The following is a 20374-nucleotide window of genomic DNA, read 5'->3' as shown; positions in this document are numbered from 1 at the left end:
AGCAGAATCATTTGAATAGGCACCCAGGGCACTATGGGAACGGGAAGTGCGATGATGGGACACACGTTACCTCTCACACATTATGTCTGTCACTTTTTACCCCCTAGCTACCTAGAAGTTTTCCTTTCTTCCTCAGTACTAAATTGGAGACAATTTACAAGGTGTATTCCATCTCCACCCCAGCCTCTAATCCACCACTAAACATTATTTCAGTCATCCTCCATTCTGATGGTAATCAAGACTGGGAGACTGTGATCAAGGACACAGGGAGGGTGGAGCCTTAAGTAAAAATGTTGTGGAAGAATTTTGCCACCACCTTGAAGAGTAACCTGGCCCTGGTTTTCACACTGACATTTAGAATCCCACTGGCTTGTGAATCCTGGTATTGTGCTTTGGAGCCACACAGTCCAGAGGCAAACAAAAGCTGCTCAGAGTCAGCAACTGCAGTGCTATTTCTGGGGGTGAAAACCCACAGGAACAAGTCTACCAGGGAAAAGTCCCTAAAAGTAGACAGTTTCACTATCTGCTTTTTGTTGACTTCTTCTTCTGAGCTCTGGGTTTTGGCAACAGATGGGGTCCTGTAATCTAGAAATTTAATATTGACAAGCAGCCCAATGGAGGCAGGAAACAAGGTTCAGATTTATCTCACATCCTCGCCTTTTATTTTATTTTATTTTTTTGCCAGTCCTGGGGTTGGACTCAGGGCCTGAGCACTGTCCTTGGCTTCTCTTTGCTCAAGGCTAGCACTCTGCCACTTGAGCCACAGTGCCACTTCCGGTTTTTTCTGTTTATGCAGTGCTGAGGAATCGAACTCAGGGCTTCATGCATGCAAAGCAAGCACTCTCCCGCTCAGCCATATTCCCAGGCCCACATCCTCAGCTTTATAGAAAGACAGAGTGAGGACCTGGGGCTTTAAATTCCCATCTTAGACTGCAGCCAGGTTGCTTGCTGTCAACAGTGCTATAGATGTTCTTGGAAGAGAAAAAGACTTCTTAAAGAAGCCATTCCAGTTCTCTCTTTTCCTTGGAGACATTTTCTAAATGATTTCTTAACATTTGTCTTTAGATTCTGGGAAGTTACAAATCAAAACACAAACTTCTCTTTCTCTCTCGGTGACCTCATACAATATGATGGCTTTCGATACCACCTAGTAGCTCCTGTGTCTTAAATGCAAAACCTCAGGAGCACCACCTCCACTGAGCCTCAGGGCAGGCTGTAAAGCGGAGCTGACTTTTCTGGTTGGTTTTCTAATCACCATCTCAAACTTAGGATGGCCAACACAAACATTTGTGTTCTGCCTACATGTCCCAAGCTTCTTGTTTCCTTTAGTTTTCTTCCTTTCAGCAAGTTCATGACTAATCCTGCTAGCAGCTCAGAGTGTGAAATCTAGGAGTCATACTGGTTTCTTTCTTGCCTAATATTAGAAATGTTTTTCTGCTCCCAGATGTGTTCCAAAGTCCTTCCCTTTTTACCATTTCTCTAATAGAAGTGGAGAGCAAAGTACCTCTGTTGCTTACCAAACTAACATTGCAAAGTTTCCCTTCTTGTCTACAATTTGTTACTTTTATTCTTTCTAATGTTTAAGGAAAAAATGTATGTGCCAGTCCTGGGGCTTGAACTCTTGGCCTAAGCTTCTTTTACTCAAAGCTAGCACTCTATCATTTGAGTCACAGCTCCACTTCTAACTTTTTGGTAGCTATTTTTTTTTTTTTGGAAAAAGAGTCTCATGGACTTTCCTGTCCAGGCTGACTTTGAACTGAGATTCTCAGATCTCAGCCTCCTGAGTAGCTAGGACTACAGGCATGAGCCACTAACTCAGAAGTTCCCAAGACCAAGACCCTTAGTTTGTACTTTCTGGTGCACAGAATATTGTAGTCCATACTAAGGAGTCAATGATTTTACTAAGTAAGAATAACCAGTCAAGGGCTACTGAAAGAGCTTTGAAAAGTTAGGAAGGAAAAAAGATATTGAAAGAAAAATCTGGAAAAAGCAAGCTAGAAATGAGGCAATTTACCTAGAAGAGATAACTATAACCTAGTGGAAACCTTCTAAATATTTTGGGCTTTTCATGGGAAGATTTTGCATTATGATCCATCAGAGGATATTGACAGATCTCTCCTGGACCCTAAACAAAGTTTCATTTTTGTCTTTGCACTTTTTCTTTTTAGTGGGTCATGGGGCTTGTACTCTGGGCCTGGGCACTGTCCCTGAGCTCTTCAGCTCAAGCCTAGTGCTCTACCACTTGAGCTACTTCCCAAAGTTTCGTTTTGTATACAGGCAAGTGATTCCTGTCCCCCCCTCACCCCCCCCACTCCTGGAACAGCATAATGGTACTGCCTGTCCTAATACCCTGCTGCCAAAGCACACCATCTGCTGAGCTACCCTCTGAGTGGCCGTTAGTCATCTCTCTTTATGACTCCTAATTTCTTTTTGGAAGGATTGAGGCTGTAGCTTAGAAGAGATCTCTTGTTTAACTTAGGTTTGACCTCTAGCACCACAAAAATAGAATTAAAAAATTTATGACAAATAGACAAAAGGAAGAAAAGGGAAAGATTACTTGAGAGTCAAGGAGCCTATCTCAATCATTTGTACTACTATCTAGCACATGGCTCCTCTGTGCTAGCAGTGTGTATGTGTGTGTGTGTGTGTGTGTGTGTGTGTGTGTGTGTGTGTATGGCAAAATCCACGATTTAAACCACTTTAAGTACACAGTTCAATGGGATTAAATACATTCACGTTGTGGTACAACCATCACTGCTACCAATCTCTAAAATGTTCTCATCTTCCCAAACTGAAACTACAGTATACTCAATTAAAAATCACATCTGGTTCTCTTTTCCCATCTGGCAGCAACCACCATTCTACTGTCGTTAAATGTGATAGTTTTGTACACAGGGGGAATCACAGGATTTCATCAGCAGAATGTCCTCAAGGTTCATCCAAGAAGTAGCATGTGACAATGACACAAGTAGAAAAGCAGCCAATCAAGGCACTGCAGCACATACAGCTTACAGATATCTGAAGATCATAGTTCTAAGCCAGCCAAGGCAGTGCCCTGAGGTTAAGCCCCAGAATAGGCACTTGAAAACAAAACCAAACAAACCCCAACCAAACTAAACAAAAAACAAATCATTAAAACCAGAAGGAGAAAACACAAACTAGACACTAAATCTTTGGTGTCATACCTTACTGGAAACAGAAAGGAGATCCACCAATAAGAAAGCCATCCAATTCTATTAACCAAAGGCCAAGCCCTGTGACAAGGACTAAAGAGAAAGGAGATGGCAGACAAGGCTAAACTGCTACCTTCCCCAGGGCATGCCATGCCACATGCTCATTTGTTTCTGCTGTGGTTCTTTTCAAATAAACTTTTCTATCTTTACTTACGTTCATATCTTGCCTGAAGTTTTCTCTTGCCAGATGCAAGGATTAAGGTTGTTGAGTTACTCTAAACTTTCTGGTAATATATTTTGTGCATTAGCCAGAAAGTTAGGGATGGTTACAAGAGGACTTAGTTCGCTATTAAATGGATTAATACTCTAATGTACAGACCAAATTTCTTTTTTAATCAGTCATCCATAGTGGACATTTTGGTTGTGTCTATATTTTGATTATTGTAAATAATGCTATTTATGCACATTAATGTTTAGGTCCCCATCTCTGATTCTTTTGGGGATATATATAACTAGCATACTCCATGTTTAGAAGTCATATTTAAATTTTATGCATCTTGAATATATTACTTCTCTTTATTTTTAAGTAGTTTTAGATGGTTTACTTTCCATTTCTGTCCTTCACTTACTACCACATAAAAGCATTAGCCTTTCAGTGCCAGCAGATAGTTGGTTGAATTGAAAGGAGGGCCAGAGCTAGCCAGGCACCTGTGGTTCACACCTGCAGTCCTAGCTATTCAGGAGATGAGGATAGCAATTCAAAGTCAACTTGGAAAAGCTGGAAATAGAGCTGTGGCTCAAGTGGTAGAGCGCTAACCTTGAGCAAAAAAGCTCAGGGACAGTGCCTACGCCCTGAGATCAAATTTCAGGACCAGCAGACACACACACACACACACACACACACACACACACACACACACACACACACTCACTGACCAAGGATTCACAGGAGCTAACAGAAGCTAGTAGAGCTGGAGGCAGCACAGTGTGAACCTATTGTAAGGTCACTTTGATGTTTCGGAGCTTTTCACCTGTATTTGAAAAGAACTGTTGCAATCCACCTTTGGTCCAGAGCTTTGAAATTCAATTTGAGCTTTGAAAACTCTAGAAAAGGCGGGTAGGTCAAAGCATCATAGTTACAACTGATGTAACAGATGCCTTCTTCTGATGCCTACAGAAGATTTTAGAATTTTCTTCACTGTTATTTCCAGCAACACGAGGAACCACCTGTTTTATTTTCCTAGTGAAGATATAACTGATAGCGTGAATATATCACTGATTATTACCATTTCACTAATTAGAAGATAGACAATGAATAGAAACAGTTGGAAAGTATGAATGATTACCCACAAATGAAGAGATCACACTATCTCAACATGTGAAAGGGTTTCATGGCACAAAGCACTCTATTAGGCAACTAATCCCTTTTGTCAATGAGTATTAGATAGAAAATCCAGGTGATATTTTTTTCACAATGTTCTAATTTCTACCATAAAGGGAGGAAGCCAGTAGCAACATCTGCTCTGGAGGGTGGCCAGAACTCTACTGAATGTACAGAAAAGTTCCCAACTTTTTATTTCAAAAGAATTATTTTAGGGGATTGGCAGAAAAACCAGAGCATCTCATAAGAAAATCAATTCTGGAATGCAATTTTTTTTGCTAGTCCTGGGCCTTGGACTCAGGGCCTGAGCACTAGCACTGTCCCTGGCTTCTCTTTGCTCAAGGCTAGCACTCTGCCACTTGAGCCATAGTGCCACTTGTGGCCGGCCATTTTCTATATATGTGGTACTGGGGAATTGAACCCTGGGCTTCATGTATATGAGTCAAGCACTCTTGCCACTAGGCCATATTCCCAGCCCTGGAATGCAATTTCTTACACACCTAAAACCATCCTTTACACTCCCAACCCTTCCTAGTAGCTAAAGTGCTAGTAGCTAAAATCAAGTCTTCATGAATGAGTCATTGGAGAAATATGAAGAGGAATTGAATAACAGGAGGCCTGTTGTTGAGGTTTCACTTAATTACTGTTTCCCATAGAACAGTGCAAATCTACATTTTGGAAATGCCAATCTGGTTTGCATCTATTAACACAAGTTTTGAAGTTGAATCCAACTGATGTTTAACTTGGTCAACACAAAGAGGTCACACGGAAAGCTAGCAATGAGATCACTGCGCACTCTGGAACTTACCTTCTGGATAAACAGGAAGAATCACACCAGGCCAACATGTGTCAGGCACAACTGTTGGAGAATTTGGAACTTGAGTTTTCTCTTATGTAACATAAAAATGGAATTTCTGTATTTCATTTGGTAACTATTTTCAGAGAACCTACCTAGGGGTTACTTATCTTTAAACTTAATTTGCCTCTAGTGAGTGCTAGGAACACATGAAAAGCCTATATACCTAAAGTCTTACATAGAAATGCCAGTGCTAGGGCCTCAACTCAGAGACCCTTGCTTTCACTTAGCTTTTGTGTTAAAGCCACACCTTCATTTCTGGGCTTTTTGTTGGTTAATTGGAAATGGTACTGTCTTGGATGTGTGTGCCCATCCTGGCTTTGAACTATGCTTCTCAGATCTCAGCCTCCTGAGTAGTTAGGATTACATAGGTATAAACTACCATGGTAACTACCATGGTTTTTGTTCTTATCTTTTTCTTGTAAACTATAATTGTAGCACAAAAATCCCATATATCTTTCATCCTAATTTCCAAAATGTTAATATTTTGCCAAGTTTCTCTCTCTCCTCTCTTTCTCTCTCTCTCTCTCTCCTGCCTTTAGGTCTCTCTGTTTCATTTTGTTTTGTTTTGAAAAAGTTCTTGCTATGTAGCCTAGGCTGGCTTCAAACTTGTGATCTTTGTCTCAGCTCCAGAGTGATATTTTATTCTTTCCTATGGCTTTCTTCTTTCCTAAACAATTTGAGATTAAATATAGTCATGAAAGTTGTTAGGCCAGACAGTTCACATACATTTCCTAGAAGACAGTGTAGTATACTGTCCTACATTGCTACAGAATAATGATCAATGCCAGGACATTAGTATCAATATCATCCTATTAAATAGAATTTGAAAACTGTCTTAATCATATCCTTTATAGCTTAAGTCTGAATCATGCATTGGATTCAATTCCCATTTCGAGTCTTGTTTTATCTGAAACGTCTCGGTCTTTTTGTTTTTAATGACATTTTTGAGGATCCCTTCTTTGTTTCTCATTATTTAGGTTATTTTTAGCAGAGATTTCATAGAAATAATGTGATTTCAGGAGGTATAATTTTAATAGAAAAATTTGTATTTATATGTTCAGTGAAAAAAATCTAAACATGAGCATTCTAAATCATGATTCTTAATGCTGTAGATCATGTGGTCTGATGTAACATAATTATCGTAGACCAAGTGGCTTTATTTCCCTTACTTCTGAAGACTAGGAAAGTAAAAATCAAGATTTTGGCAGATGCCACATCTGATTCATAGAGGGCCATGGTTTTGCTGGGTATTCAAATGGTAGGAAAGGGGAGATATTTGTTTCCTTTCTCCCTTCCTTCCTTTTTCTTTCTTTCCTTCTTTCTTCTTTGTGGTGATAATACTGTCCATCAACTAAAACACTCCATCAAGATCCAGTGTTCAAGGATTTAGTTGGAGTTTTTAATGTGGGCCTGGTGGATCAAATTATTGACTGTGTGATTGATTTCAACTTCCATCCTCTTTGCCCTCTTCAATGGTTAGATGGTTCAACAATTCTAACCTTCTAATTATCAGATTCATCTATCTGGTGATGAGTGCTCATCTTGAAGCTGGTTAGCAGCCCTCTAGGGTTATGACAGTAGCATAATGGAGACAACCCTTGCTAGGCAAGTGTTCTACTGCCACTTGAGCCAGCACTCGCAGCTGAAACTGACATTTAAAGAGAGGATGAAGGAACAAAGGGCATGCTGATGGAGTATTGCTTTTCTATATTTGAGGGAGGGGGAAGCAGATACAAAAACACTCCTACTGCTTGAGAAACAAGTTCACCATCAGTCATCTTCCAGCTCTCCAAAACTGAAACAGGAATAGAAATTGGTTACACAGAATTAGAAGGGGGGGAATCATAGAAAAGTTGCGTTTAAGGAGCCATGCTCAGAATCCAAAGGTAGATTAATTGTAGTTTTATAGCAACTGAGGCCTCTTCCTCCTGCACTCTTGTGGTCATAGGACCGATACGTAGAAATGCTGTGAATATAAGTACACAGGATGGTGCATGACTTATAGTATTTGTAGGGTCCAGGGCATATTAGGTGTGTTGGACTTCAAGAGATCTAGGAATACTGTGAGAGTCAATAAGTTGAAACCTTTATTGATTCTCAGAATCAACAGAAATCTTAAAAGAATGTGAAGATCTTGAAGTACGGGCTAGGGCCTGGAAGCTACTAGAGGAAGGACAGAAGAGTCCAATCTATAGGAAGGGCACTAAATTCCTATTTCAAATTGGTCAATCCTGAAAACAAAAACAGATTCAGGGCTAATGCAATTATTTTAGAAACAGAGGCAAGGGGCAAGTCCACTGGCAGTAAAAAGATTATCTTGTACCAGTATATAGAAGTAAAAATCTTTATAAAGTGCTCAGACAAGCCCCTCAAGCTCAGTCTCTCTGAGCCTCCTCTCTTGCAGGCATGCTTCTCTTCTTTCCCAATCAAACTCTGCTTTGATCTGCCAGCAAAATTCAACTCTTTTGGCTCAACTTTTATTGTTCACAATTTTATTTTTCAAATTCCAAGAGACGGAAGGATTCTATCTAGACTACATCTGACAAACTAAAATCTTAGAATGTTTTAATGAAGATTTGACTAATCATCAAAAAATATTGGTTTGCAGTAAATTCCCAGAGTATTGAATTTTGAGATGAACCATAATGGTTCATCCAAATAATGGTACTTTTTCCACGAGAGTTTTTTTCTTTTTGGTTGGTCGTACAGCTTGAATTGTGGGCCTGGGCACTGTCCCTGCGCTCTTCAGCTCAAGGCTAGTGCTCTACCACTTCAGCCATAGTGCCACTTCTGGTTTTCTGGTGGTTAATTGGAGATAAGGGTCTCAAATACTTTCCTGTCCAGGCTGGCTTTGAACCAGTCCACAGATCTCAGCTTCCTGAGTAGCTAGGATTACAAGCATGAGCCACCAGCACCCAGCAAGATATATTTTAATTAGGAAAAGTTTCAAAGATATGTTCAACTGTTTGAACTACACAATGAATCCTCTTGACACATTTCTCAGGAAAGATGTCACGCTAGACACACCAACTACTTACTAGCTCTTCAGCATTTTATGAATTGTCAAAAAATGAAACATGAGCAACTACCATCAGCTCTAAAGGAGAACCATAGTGGGTACTTACCAGACTTCAGCTATAAGAATATTCAAGGCCAGGTAGAGTTTGATGTTTGATAGATGACTTTTTGCGTACTGTTGCTCAAAAGCAGCCTTGATGAGAAAATGCATGAACATCCAATGCTGAGCAAAATGGGAAAAGGCATTCCCAGTGTCTTGAGGCAAAGTCCAGGCATATAGTTGATTGAGTATAACCAACATGTAGTTTCTTTTTCTTCCCTTTTTTCCTCTTCTCTTTCTCATCTTCTTTTCCTACCATCCCCTTACTTTGCTATGCTGGGGCTGGAAACCAAGGCCTTGGGCAGGCTTAGGCAAGTGCTCTGCCACTGAGCTAAATCCCAGCTCTTTGTCCTCTTGTATGGGAGTGATGCAAGGCCTACCTCTCTCAAGTTAATTCCTCCATTTCTGCAGCTTTAAACTTGTTTTGCTAGAATTTGGCAATTTGAAGGATAGGAGATGGGCTGTTAAGACTTTACTGACATTTACTATATGACCTGGAACAGATTATCAAATCTTCTGTCATTTAGGGACATATGGCTAATAACTTTATGGGATAGAAGGGTCAAATAAATTGCATTTTTGTAGCTGAGCACCAGTGGTTCATACTTCTTGGCTACTCAGGAGGCTGAAATATGAGGATCTCAATTTTTAGCCAGCTGAGCAAGAAAGTCTTTAAGACTCATCTCCATGGTTAAATGGTGGTTAAACCAAGAAACCAGAAGGGGAGCTATGACTCAAGGGGTTGAGTACCAGCCTTATGTGAAAAAGATTAGGAAAAGTGCCCGGCACCTGAATTTAGGCCCCAGGACATGGACGTATGGGGACAGGGAGATGGACACACACACACACACACACGTACACATACAAGCACAAAAGGCTAAGGGACTCTCTAGTCCTTTAAATTTCTAAAGACATTTAGACAATTTGGAGACAAGGTATAGTGTGAACCTTTTATTCTGACAAAAAAGAACTTCACAATCAGATTCTACATCCTTAAACTTTGAAACTTTCACTTACTTACAAAAGTGAAAGAAAAGGCAACTGAGACTTCAGTATTTCAGACATAAATAAAACTAGTACCAGACCAGGCTCATTGCATTTGACAAACCATAAAAATAGCGACATTCATCAGTTCCAACTGTATGTATATGAAACACATGGAAATACTTGTGTTTTTAATTAGTTTCATGCCCATTAACATCTAGGTATTTGACACATGTATTTTCACTACTGGTAGGCACAACTTTATGAATACCAAATTACTCACATCACATTTTCATAATCTTGATTTGAAAAGTAAAAAAACAAAAACAAAAACAAAAAAGAAAGTTGAAAATGTTACACTTACTCCACATAGCAAGTTATGACCGGGAATGCCAGGAGTTATTCTTAGGAATGACTTGAAAATTTAACATCTTATTGGAAAAGTTGAACCTCGTAGGCATGGGAATGCACAGCTGAAATCTCAGCTGCTCTAGAAGTGGAGGCAGGAGGATCTCAAGTTTGAGGCCAGCACAAACAAAGGTAGTGGTTCAAAAACAGAAAAGGGCAGGGAGTGGCTGGAGTGGTAGAGAGCTTGCCAAGCATACTTAAGGCCAGAGGGTTCAATAACCAGCACCACAAGAAAGAAAGAAAAAAGTCAACCTGTTATAAAGTTGGCACCTCTATTGTGAAATGCAAGTTAAGTATACTTGTATCTAAAGATCTAACAAATTATAGATTTTATGCAACTGGTTACAAAGGATTAATATTTATTGTTCAGCACAATCTTTAGATGGTTCTGAAACATACACAAATCCTAAAAGGCACACAGATAATAGCTTATATACTTTCATCCAGGTTTAAACAAATTTAGCCTTCATCTAGATATGACTAACTCGTTACAAGTTTCTGTGAGCTGGAAAATTAAAGATCTATGAATCAAAAGCCGTGCCTCTGTGAAATCTACCATATAGACCCTAGCAACTTAGAACTCAGTAATTTGACCAAAAAAAAAGGCAAGACAAGTTATTTTTCCTATAAAAGTTTCTCATCTTGTCACAGAAGATGTAACACGCTAGTTACATTTTAAAATAATGATCAAGTCACTCTAACAAGAATGAAATGTAACTAAGAATCATACTGTACAAGGTTCTAATGAATGACATTCTTTCACTTATATATAATAAAATTCAATAGCTAGCAGCATTTAAATATAGACATAATCCCATCTACTTTTCCTCTTATAAAGTGCTAGTTTTAACTGGGCAAACTTACTACCCAGTAACTATATCATAGCTCCTTGAGATAATTACAAGAAATACGGGGAAATTAAAAGATTTGGAATTTAAAACACTTGCAAATGTTGCTACAAAACGTAAGACTAAATGTACTCATAAAATTAAAAGTAACTTACATGAGAATCACTGAGTTGATTTAATGATTACTTCACAGAAGCATAGGCTTACTAATATTTGTGTCAATTTTCACTAATTGTCTAAACCAGCAAGGGTTTCTACCAAATACCTCTGTCTAAGCACCTAAAAGTTATACCAAAGCAAGCCAAGGTTTAAATGATGCTCGAATAAAAACCTTAGCAAAGTTAAGACTTTTATAATAGCAAAACAAGTTAGAGACAATAAAAACAATCAAGAGAGACAATAGTTTATGTGAAAGTACCACAGGCTGCTATGTTCTTTTCTTTAAATAAAACATTGTGCCATTATTTGTAATGTACCGTAAGACTACAGCAACTAAAAAAAATTAAAAAGGCAACCGAACTACTTACAATACAAACAGGATTCCAATATTATTCACATTATTACTACCTGCTCTCATTAGTACTTCTGCATTCCAATTGATGACCTTCAGTAGTATCTTAAGCAAATGCCAACTAGTGGGGGAAAACACTAACAGGGTAGCACACAATTTGGTTCACACTTAAAATCTGCAAGCTTCATCACAATTAACATTCACTTTCTCTCTCCCCTTCTTGCTCTCGGAAAAGTTATGTAAAAGTGCTACATCTGTTACTTTGTTTATACTAAATATCTGTAATGGTTAAGCGAAGGAACTCTCGGTCATCAATTCTCATCGGTTTAGATTTCTAGTGTCTAAACAGATACACTCCAGGACAATGACTTCAAGGTCTCTAGGGTGGAATGAGGAAGAGGCACAGGTCAAAGCACTTCCCAGAAAAAAACAAATCCACTTTCCGAGCAGAAAGCTACTCCTAAGGGAATTCCTACCCACTCATTCCAAACTTTACAGTATTGAAGGTCTAATTTGGCCTCGGACTTTTGGTCGCACTATCTTTACCTACACTTAGTATCTAGAGTGAAGACAAGCAAGCTGTAGTATTAAATTATTATTATTTTTACCCAAATACATTGGATTTTGGCCTCAATTTGAAGGAGGATGAGTGGCCTTTAAGGGACCTTTCCTCCTCTTCCTCCTCTCCTTCCTCCAAGGGCTGCTCCAGGTCTCGGAAAGAGGGTGTGGTGTGGATGATTTGGGTTCTGAAGCGGATTTTGTTGAGTCGGGGTTTTATCCTTCCACTAGAACTGCCAGAGGATTTGCGACCTGGATCTTTTGTTTTTCCTCCGGGCCAACCTTCCGCCTGGTGGTGGTGGTGGTGATGGTGGTGATGATCGGATACCCCATCCTCCAGGGCGTGAGAAAGTTTGTAGGTAATAAGATGAGACGGGAGTACCTTCGAAAGTCTCCAACGCCCACCTCCGCTGCCTGCGGTGCTCTCACCGTCTTCCTCATCCAGTGCTCCCACCAAATTTTTAATCTCCTCCGCGATGCTCTGACTCAAGTACTGAGAGGCCTTTTTCCCACTGTAATCTCTGATGTCCACGTCCGCGTCGTAGGCACCCACTAGTAACTTCACCACCTCGACATGCCCGTGCATGGCGGCCAAGTGCAGGGCAGTGTAGCCCCCACTCGTCCTGGCGTTGATGTTCACCGGCAGCTGGTGCTTGTTGGCGAAGTTGACCAGCATGGCTAGGAGCTCCTGCTTGCCGTGCTTGGCGGCCCAGTGCAGGCAGGTGAAGCCGGTGATGAAGTCTCGCTTGGCCAGCAGGCCAGGTTCACAGGTGAGCAGTCCCTCTAGGCTGTCCCACTTGCCGTCCGAGGCAGACAGCATCCAGGCGTGCTCCAGGGGATCCAGGGTCACCGAGCCTGCGCCGGTGCTCTCCTCCTCGGCCGATGAGGAAGCCACCGAGGCGCTGTCCGAGTCTCCCCCGCCTCGGCTGCGCCCTCCCCCGGAGAGGCTCCCCTGGCTGCCGCTGCCGGGACACCCGCTCCTCTTCAGCTGGGGGGAGTGCCCCATCACCAAGTCCCGGAAGTTCTGGCGAAGGGACCTCGAGGTCGTGAGCCCCCCGGGACAGCTGGCTCCGTCCGCCTCCGGGTAGTTGTGGGACGGGGGCTCCAGGTCCTCGAGGGGCCCGGGGGCCGGGGCCAGCACCTCGCCACCCAAGTCCTCTCCGCCCAGGGACGCTCCCTCAGCGGCGGCCGAAGGTTCCCCATCACTCGGCTCTCCGCCCGGTGCGGGGGGCGCCTCGGGACCCGGAGCGCGGTCGCCCGGCTCGGCAGGGGGTTCCGGGGCCTCGGGCTCGGCAGTCACCTCAATGCGGGGCGGGTCCCCGACACCCGCGGCTTCGGGCTGAGCGGTCCCCGTACAGAACCTTTTCTTGAGGTACACGTACTTGGCGCCATCCGAAGGGTCGGTGCGCACGGTGGCCACGGCGTTCACCAGCTCCTTGAAGTGGGCGCGGGCCCGGGCGCGCTGCTCCGGCGGGCCGCCCAAGCAGCCCTTGAAGTGCTGCACCAGCTCGGCGTGCTGGGCCCGGCCCCCGCGCTCCGCGAGGAAGCGCAGCACCGCGTCGGGGCCCAGCTCCGCCTCGGAGCCCGGCTCCCCGGCCCCCTCCATCTGCGGCCGCAGCACCTTCTCCGCCCGCGGGAAGTTCAGCCCGGCCCCATGGCGGCGGCAGAGCCCGAGGTGGTCAAGACCAGCCCGCCCGGCGAGGCTCCTCGAACAGCACGGAGTCAGCGCGGGCCTGGACGACGCTGTCACTACCTCACAGTGGCCGCGCCCGGGAGGACACGCCCCCCCGCACGCCCCTGCCGGCCGGCCCCACCCACTTCCGGTCTCTTCGGGGGACCCGCAATCAGTGCTCCGGCCAGCGGAGGGCCCCGCCCACTTCCGGTCTTCGCGTGGGGATCGCAATCTCGGTTCCAGCCGGGGCAAACTGGGCTACTCCGGCGCTACGTCCTCGCCCCTCCTTCCTCGCGCCACATCTCTCCGCCTACCGCCATCCTCACGGGCTTTCCTTTCCCTTCCCCCCCCGAACTGTGCGGGGCCACCGGAGGGCGGGGCGGGGGGCGGAGGAGGGCGTGGCTCGGCTCGACGCGCGGGAAACTCCGGGCTCTGTCAATGGCTGGTCCGGCGGCCTCCCCAGACTCGGCCCCGCCCCTCCCTGGAGGCGGCCCCGCCCCCTAACGGCCGCGGCCGCGCCCGGCCACTCCCGCCTCCCTCCCGTTACCTCCCGCCTTTCCTCTAGTCGCCGCCGGGAAACGCGCTCGGGGGCCCGGGGTGGGTCCTCCGCCGCGCCGCCGTGCCGCCGCGCTCCGCTCCGCGGGGGCCATGGCCGCCTCCGACGAGGCGCGGCACTTGGCGAGCCCGTCACACTGCTCCTCCTACGGCGGGACGGGTCTCGGGGACCCGCGACCCTCCTGTTCGCACGGAACTCCTCTCAAATCTCCTCACTCGGTGCGTCCGGGCCGGAGGGATGGGGACCGGCGCGTCGCTCCCGGGGGGGGGGCGGGGCGAGGCGCGCGCGGCGGGCCGGGGGCGCCGGGGGCGCGCGGGCGGACGGGCGCGGCGGCCGGGACGCCGGGAAGTTTCGGGGGTGAGGGGTGGGGGGGGGGGAGCCTTCTTCCGGAAGTTTGCTGGGAGTGGGGGTTGTGGGGACAGCCCTCTCCTAACGGTCTTTGTACTCGCGACGTGGGGAGTTGTGTGCGGCCGTCCAAGGTGGCTTCGTGCCGCCCTCCGGGCGGACTCGACCTCCCAGCCCCGCGCGGGCGCCCCGGTTCCACCCCCCCCCAAAATAAAAACACCCGGGGACGCCTTGCTCCGGTGCGCTGCGCCTCGCCGACCCCTCGGGCAGCAGCTCTGCGGTTCCTAACGTGGGCTCACGGGTCGTTTCCCAGCAGTGCCCAGCTGGGGTGGGCCTGGGTCCCTCCCCGCGCGGGGACGGCGTGCAGTGTCCTGGTGTGCACCCGAGCTCCAGTCCCTAACGTGAAGATCCGTGGTCTTCCGGAATGTGTCTAGTGTAAAGCCAAAGTTCTGGCGAGGCCGCGAAGTGTGAGGGCTGGGGCTGTCTCCCAAAAGCAGCTTTGATGGTGGGGACAGCTGATTGCGGGCGGGTGATCGGTCCGAGATGATGGTTGGCTCCTTGTAGAGCTCGGACGAGGATCACTGATTTAGTCCCGGTCCCTTTCCGCCCCGTCGTGTTTTTAGATGTTTAAAGAAGGCTCAATTTTTCGGTCCGAACTTTTTTTTTTTTAAGGACAGTTTCCTGTGTTTGTGAGAGGAATGGCTGGCGGCATATGTTTTTCGAACTAATTCAGAGTGGTATTCAGTATTAGATTAAAAAACATTTTGGCAAGACCATTCAATGCTAGACTTACTGTTAATCGTGGGTAGATAATTTGCTTTATCATATAATTTCTATTCAACTTTCAATTTTGAAGCAACCGTAGATTCACGTGCAGTTTGTAAGGAATAGTGCACTGTGATTCCCCAGACTCTTTCCCGTTTCCCTCAGTGCATGGTAGTGTATGTAGTACATTGTGGATGTTGACTTTGGTACGAAGATGACAGAGGACTTCTTCGGTCTTTCTCTCTCTCTCTCTCTCTCTCTCTCTCTCTCTCTCTCTCTCTCTCTCTCTCTCTCTCTCTCTCTCTCTCTCTCTCTCTCTCTCTCTCTCTTCCCCCACCTCCCCCAGTGCTGGGAATGGAAACCAGTGCCTTGCACATTCAAGGCTGGTGCTCTGTCCCTGAGCTACATCCTTAGCTCTATAGTGGATCTGTCACCACAAGGCTATCTCATCTTCACTTTTTATAAGCACACACTTTCTTCTCCCACCTCCTCCTTAACCCCTGATAATCAGTAACTTGTCATTTCTGTAGTTTTGACATCTGTAGACTTGAATAAATTACCTAGTAATTAGGATCAGATTTTTTTTTTCACTCTTCAAAGATTTCAAGACATTAATCCAAGTCTTTGCAAGTATCAGTCGCTTGCTGAGGGGCTGGGAATATGGCCTAGTGGTAGAGTGCTTGCCTCATATACAGGAAGCCCTGGGTTTGATTCCTCAGCACCACATAGATTGAAAAAGCCAGAAGTGGCGCTGTGACTCAAGTGGTAGAGTGCTAGCCTTGAGCAAAAAGAGGCCAGGGATGATGCTTAGGCCCTGAGTCCAAGCCCCAGGACTGGCAAAAAAACAAAACAAAACAAACAAAAATAGTTTACTGAGCAGTGTTTCAAGATCCCGACAAAGATATAATGTAATTCGTTTGAAGGACATTTGGGGCTAATATAAATAAAGTTGCTATGATCATTGTTGCAGCATAATCATACATTTTCAGTTTTCTAGAATAAAGTCTTAGGAGTATGCTGGGTTCTGTTGGCAGTTGCATATTTAGCTTTATAAGAAACTGCCGAATGTTGCCACCAGCAGTATATAAGAGCTCCAGTTTCTCCATATTCCTGTCAATATTTAGTGCTGTTCCTATTTTTTGCCATTCTAATAAGTATGTGATAGCTTATTGTGATTTTAAATTATATTTCCTTCTTGCTAGTGATGCTAGACATCTTTTTTGTATATATCTTTGGTTTGATGTCTCTTAAATTTATTTCTTTCTGCTCCATTTTCTGATTAGATTGCCTTTTGCTGTGAGTGTAGAGGGGTTTGTTTTTTCTTTTAAATGTATTCTATACTAGCCCTTTTTCAGATAAGTGGTTTGCAAATGTTTCCTCTCAATTTGTAATCTTTCTTCTCATCTTTTAGGGTCTTTTCCCATGTTGAAAGAAGTGACATTGATTAAGATGCATTGTATTTATAGACTGTTTTGTTAAATGACAACTCCTTTGGACAACTACCTAAAGATACTTAAAGTTGTTAAATCTGATGGTTTGTTTTTATCATGTTTTCACTTTATAATGGCTGCTGTTGTTGTCAAGTTTTAAGAACTTTGTCTAACTCGAGATCCTCAATGTCTTTTCTTTTTCTTCTTGAAAGTTTTAAGGTTTACACTTAAGCTCATAATCCATTTTCAGTTATTTTTTTCTGTGAGATAACAGCTTTCAGTTGGGGCATAGTTTTTGATGTATGGATTTTAAATTTCTCTAGCACTATTTATTGAAAAAGTTCTCATTATTTACATGAGTTTATTTCTGGTTTGTGTGTGTATGTGTATGTGTGTACACACATGCATGTGTGTCAGTACTGGAGTTTGAACTCAGGGTCTAGGTACTGCCTCTTAGCTCAGGGCTGGCACTCAGTAGAGTGCCACATCACACTTGCTGCTTTTGGTGCTTAATTGGAGAAAAGATTCTCATGAACTTTCCTGCCCAGACTGAGCTACAGCCCATCCTTTTTAAAAATTTATTTATTTATTTGTTTGTTTATTTATTTATTTATTTATTTATTGTCAAAGTGATGTAGGATGGTTACAGTTTCCTACCCAAGGCACTGTGAACATTTCTTATCCAACTTGTTACCTCCTCCCTCATCCCCCAGTTCCCGCCCCCCCCCCCCAATCCCCCAGCCCATCCTTCTGAGTAGTTGTATTACAGACAATAGCCACAGTTGTCCTGGACAAGTAAAAATTCTACAAAGTGATGTTTTTGCTTTGCTGTTTACATACCATTTTACAGGGTGTTATTATTACTTCTATTTTTATTATTTGTGACAATACTGGGGCTTGAACTTAGGGCCTGGGCACTGTCTCTGAGCTTTTTTGATCAAGGCTAGTGCTCTACCACTTTGAGCCACACACAGTGCCACTTCCAGTTTTCTGGTGGATAATTGGAGTTGGGCTGGTTTTGAACGCGACCCTCAGATCTCAATCTCCTGATTAGCTAGGATTACAGACCAGCATCTGGCTTGTAGTAGTATTTCTCAAACCTTTTCTTCCATTATTTCTTCACAAGAAAAATGAACCAAATTCAATTAAAACAGTTTAATCTTAAACTTACTGGGCCAAATTATTATTTTAACTTTTGAGTTCTCTTTAATGGGAGAAACTCAGTACCAAAAATAAAATAGGATGGATTGAATAATTTGTCTCTCAAGTATTTCCAATGAGGAATTAAGCCAGGAGCTGAGGGCTCATGCCTGTAATCCTAGCTATTGAAGATGCTGAGGTCTGATGATCCCAGTTTGAAGCCAGCACAGGCAGGAAAATCTGTGAGACTTTTATCTCTAATTAACCAACAATATTGGGAAGTGGAACTGTGGCTCAAATGATAGAGCCCCAGCCTTGAGTGAAAAAATTAGGACAATGCCCAGGCCCTGAGTTTAAGACCCAGTACTGGCACAAAAATGAATACATGAAATTGATGTGACTTGCATTAATTGAAAATATTATAAGATCCATGAACCACATACAATCTGAGCTATCATAGCATAGTGAGCCCTTTTCAGGATCTTTCACTTTACATTTGTTTCATTAGGACTCCATGTATTGGGTATATACACAAAAAGTTGCAACAAAACATGTTGGGTTCATTATTGTTAACTTAAACATCTTGGAAACCAAGGAATGGTTGACTGTGCATTGTAAAACAGGAGAATTTGAAATACTGCTAATATAGACCATGTATTATGTCCTTAAATATCCTTTGGGAAAGGGAGAATGCAGTTTTTCTCACAAATTACTAAAACATTTTCTGTGTGCTGTGGCTCACATCTATAATCTTGTTTACTTGGGAGGCAGTGATTAGGAGGATCAGAATTCAAGACCTGCCCAATCATAAACGCAACATGCCATCTAAGTCAGTAGTTGGACCCAGTAGCATACCTGTCATCCTAGCAACATGAGAAGTATAAATAAGTAGATTGCAGTATACGCTGTCCCGGACATAAGCACAAGACTTTTTTTTTTTTTTTTTAAGTGAAGGCTACAAGGGCTGGGAGCATGGCTCAAGTAATAAAGTGCCTGTATACCAAGCTAATGGCCCCAAATTCAGCCCCCCAGTCAGACTTTAACAAAGATGTCATGGGGTTGGGGGTATGTTTATCTTGACCACAGTTGAATAATTTGACCTGCAGGACAAATTCAGCCAAAGTTTTTTTCAGACATAGTTTAGAGCCTTGGAGAGCCCGAGAGAGGTTTTTTTTCTTCCTTTTCCCATTAATCAATTTTTTAATCCTCCAGGAGTGGGAATAACTGCTTCTACTAAGCATTCATAATCTAGAATTCCTAGTTTTTCTAAAAATAGGCAAACAACTATCCTTTCTTTTTATAGTCTGCTACTGCATTTAAAAACAATATTAAGTCATATGCAGAAAACTCAAAGTAGACCCAAGCCTATCACCATGCACCAAGATCAACTAAAAATGGATCAAGGACCTCAATATCAGACCTGAATCCTTGAAACTACTGAAGGACAGAGTAGGAAAGATGCTAGAACTTATAGGCACAGGAAGGAACTTCGTGAATATAGTCCCAGGGGCACAACAAATAGGGGAAAGACTGGACAAATGGGACTACTACAAATTAAAAAAAGTTTCTGCACAGCTAAGGACATAGCCACCAAAATAGAAAGACAGCCAACGATATGGGAAAGGATATTTACCAGCACAGCAACAGACAAAGACCTGATATCTGTCATCTATAGAGAACTCAAAAAATTAAGCCCCTCCAAGCCCAATAAACCTATTAGGAAATGGGCAAAGGAGCTAAAGAGAGACTTCACGAGAAGAAATAAAAATGGCAAAGAAACACATGAGGAAATGCTCAACATCCCTGGTAGTAAAGGAAATGCAAATAAAAACAACCCTGAGATACCACCTCACCCCAGTTAGAATGGCCTATACTCTGAACTCAGACAACAACAAATGCTGGAGGGGGTGGGGGGAAAGAGGAACCCTTCTCCATTGTTGGTGGGAGTGCAAATTAGTACAACCACTTTGGAGAACAGTATGGAGGTTTCTCAAAAAGCTCAGTATAGACCTACCCTATGACCCAGCCATACCACTCCTAGTCATCTATCCTAAACAGCAAACCCCAAGATATCAAAAAGACATTTGTACTTCCATGTTTATCGCGGCACAATTCACAATAGCCAAAATATGGAAACAACCCAGATGCCCCTCCACAGACAAATGGATCCAAAAAATATGGTACTTATACACAATGGAATACTACATAGCGATTAGGAATGGTGAAATATTGTTATTCGCAGGGAAATGGTCAGAACTCGAACTAACAATGTTGAGCGAGACAAGCCTAGAACAGAAAACAAAGGGGCATGATCTCCCTGATACATGACTGTTAACAAAGGGAGATGGAGAGACAGTAGAGACCAAGTCTATGGAACTAAAAACTGCTTGTCAAATAGTACTCCCCACAGGATTGGGGCAGCGACCCAACAGTACGTAACTAAAACCAAACAATTACTCAACATATAAAGGTCAAAAATTGACCTCTTAGGGGAATACAATAGCTCAAAAGCTAGGTATGTACGTTCATATAAGACTACTGTCGACATATGGTCTAATATCGATATTACACTTAAAGCCCTAGGCGAACTTTCTTGGGTGTGGCCACGTGGCTACTGTATATGTTC

The 20374-nt window shown here is 43.6% G+C and overlaps 2 protein-coding genes across 3 annotated transcripts in view; one reads left to right on the top strand and one right to left on the bottom strand.

The window, feature by feature from the left end:
• Positions 1 to 9809: 9809 nt before the first annotated feature.
• On the bottom strand, positions 9810 to 13598 carry Sowahc (sosondowah ankyrin repeat domain family member C). The gene has a single exon (XM_048352511.1). It carries the CDS (start codon positions 13444 to 13446, stop codon positions 11887 to 11889), a length of 1560 nt encoding a protein of 519 aa, XP_048208468.1. The 5' UTR covers positions 13447 to 13598; the 3' UTR covers positions 9810 to 11886.
• A 459-nt stretch (positions 13599 to 14057) lies between these two features.
• Positions 14058 to 20374, top strand: part of Septin10 (septin 10) — a 49296-nt gene continuing 42979 nt past the window's right edge. Inside the window, exon 1 of one of the 2 annotated variants that reach the window (XM_048352506.1) lies at positions 14058 to 14286. In XM_048352506.1, the coding sequence (XP_048208463.1) occupies positions 14161 to 14286 (126 nt within the window). In that variant the 5' untranslated portion in view covers positions 14058 to 14160. The remainder of the gene's footprint in view (positions 14287 to 20374) is intronic. The other variant, XM_048352508.1, reaches the window with a different exon arrangement.

The sequence above is a fragment of the Perognathus longimembris genome, chromosome 8, assembly GCF_023159225.1.
Source record: "Perognathus longimembris pacificus isolate PPM17 chromosome 8, ASM2315922v1, whole genome shotgun sequence".
Taxonomy (NCBI): Eukaryota; Metazoa; Chordata; class Mammalia; order Rodentia; family Heteromyidae; genus Perognathus; species Perognathus longimembris.
This window is presented reverse-complemented; position numbering and strand designations above follow the sequence as displayed.

Coding starts and splice junctions, on each gene's coding strand:
- Sowahc (XM_048352511.1), bottom strand. CDS start 13,446: ATGGAGGGGGCCGGGGAGCCGGGCTCCGAGGCGGAGCTGGGCCCCGAC.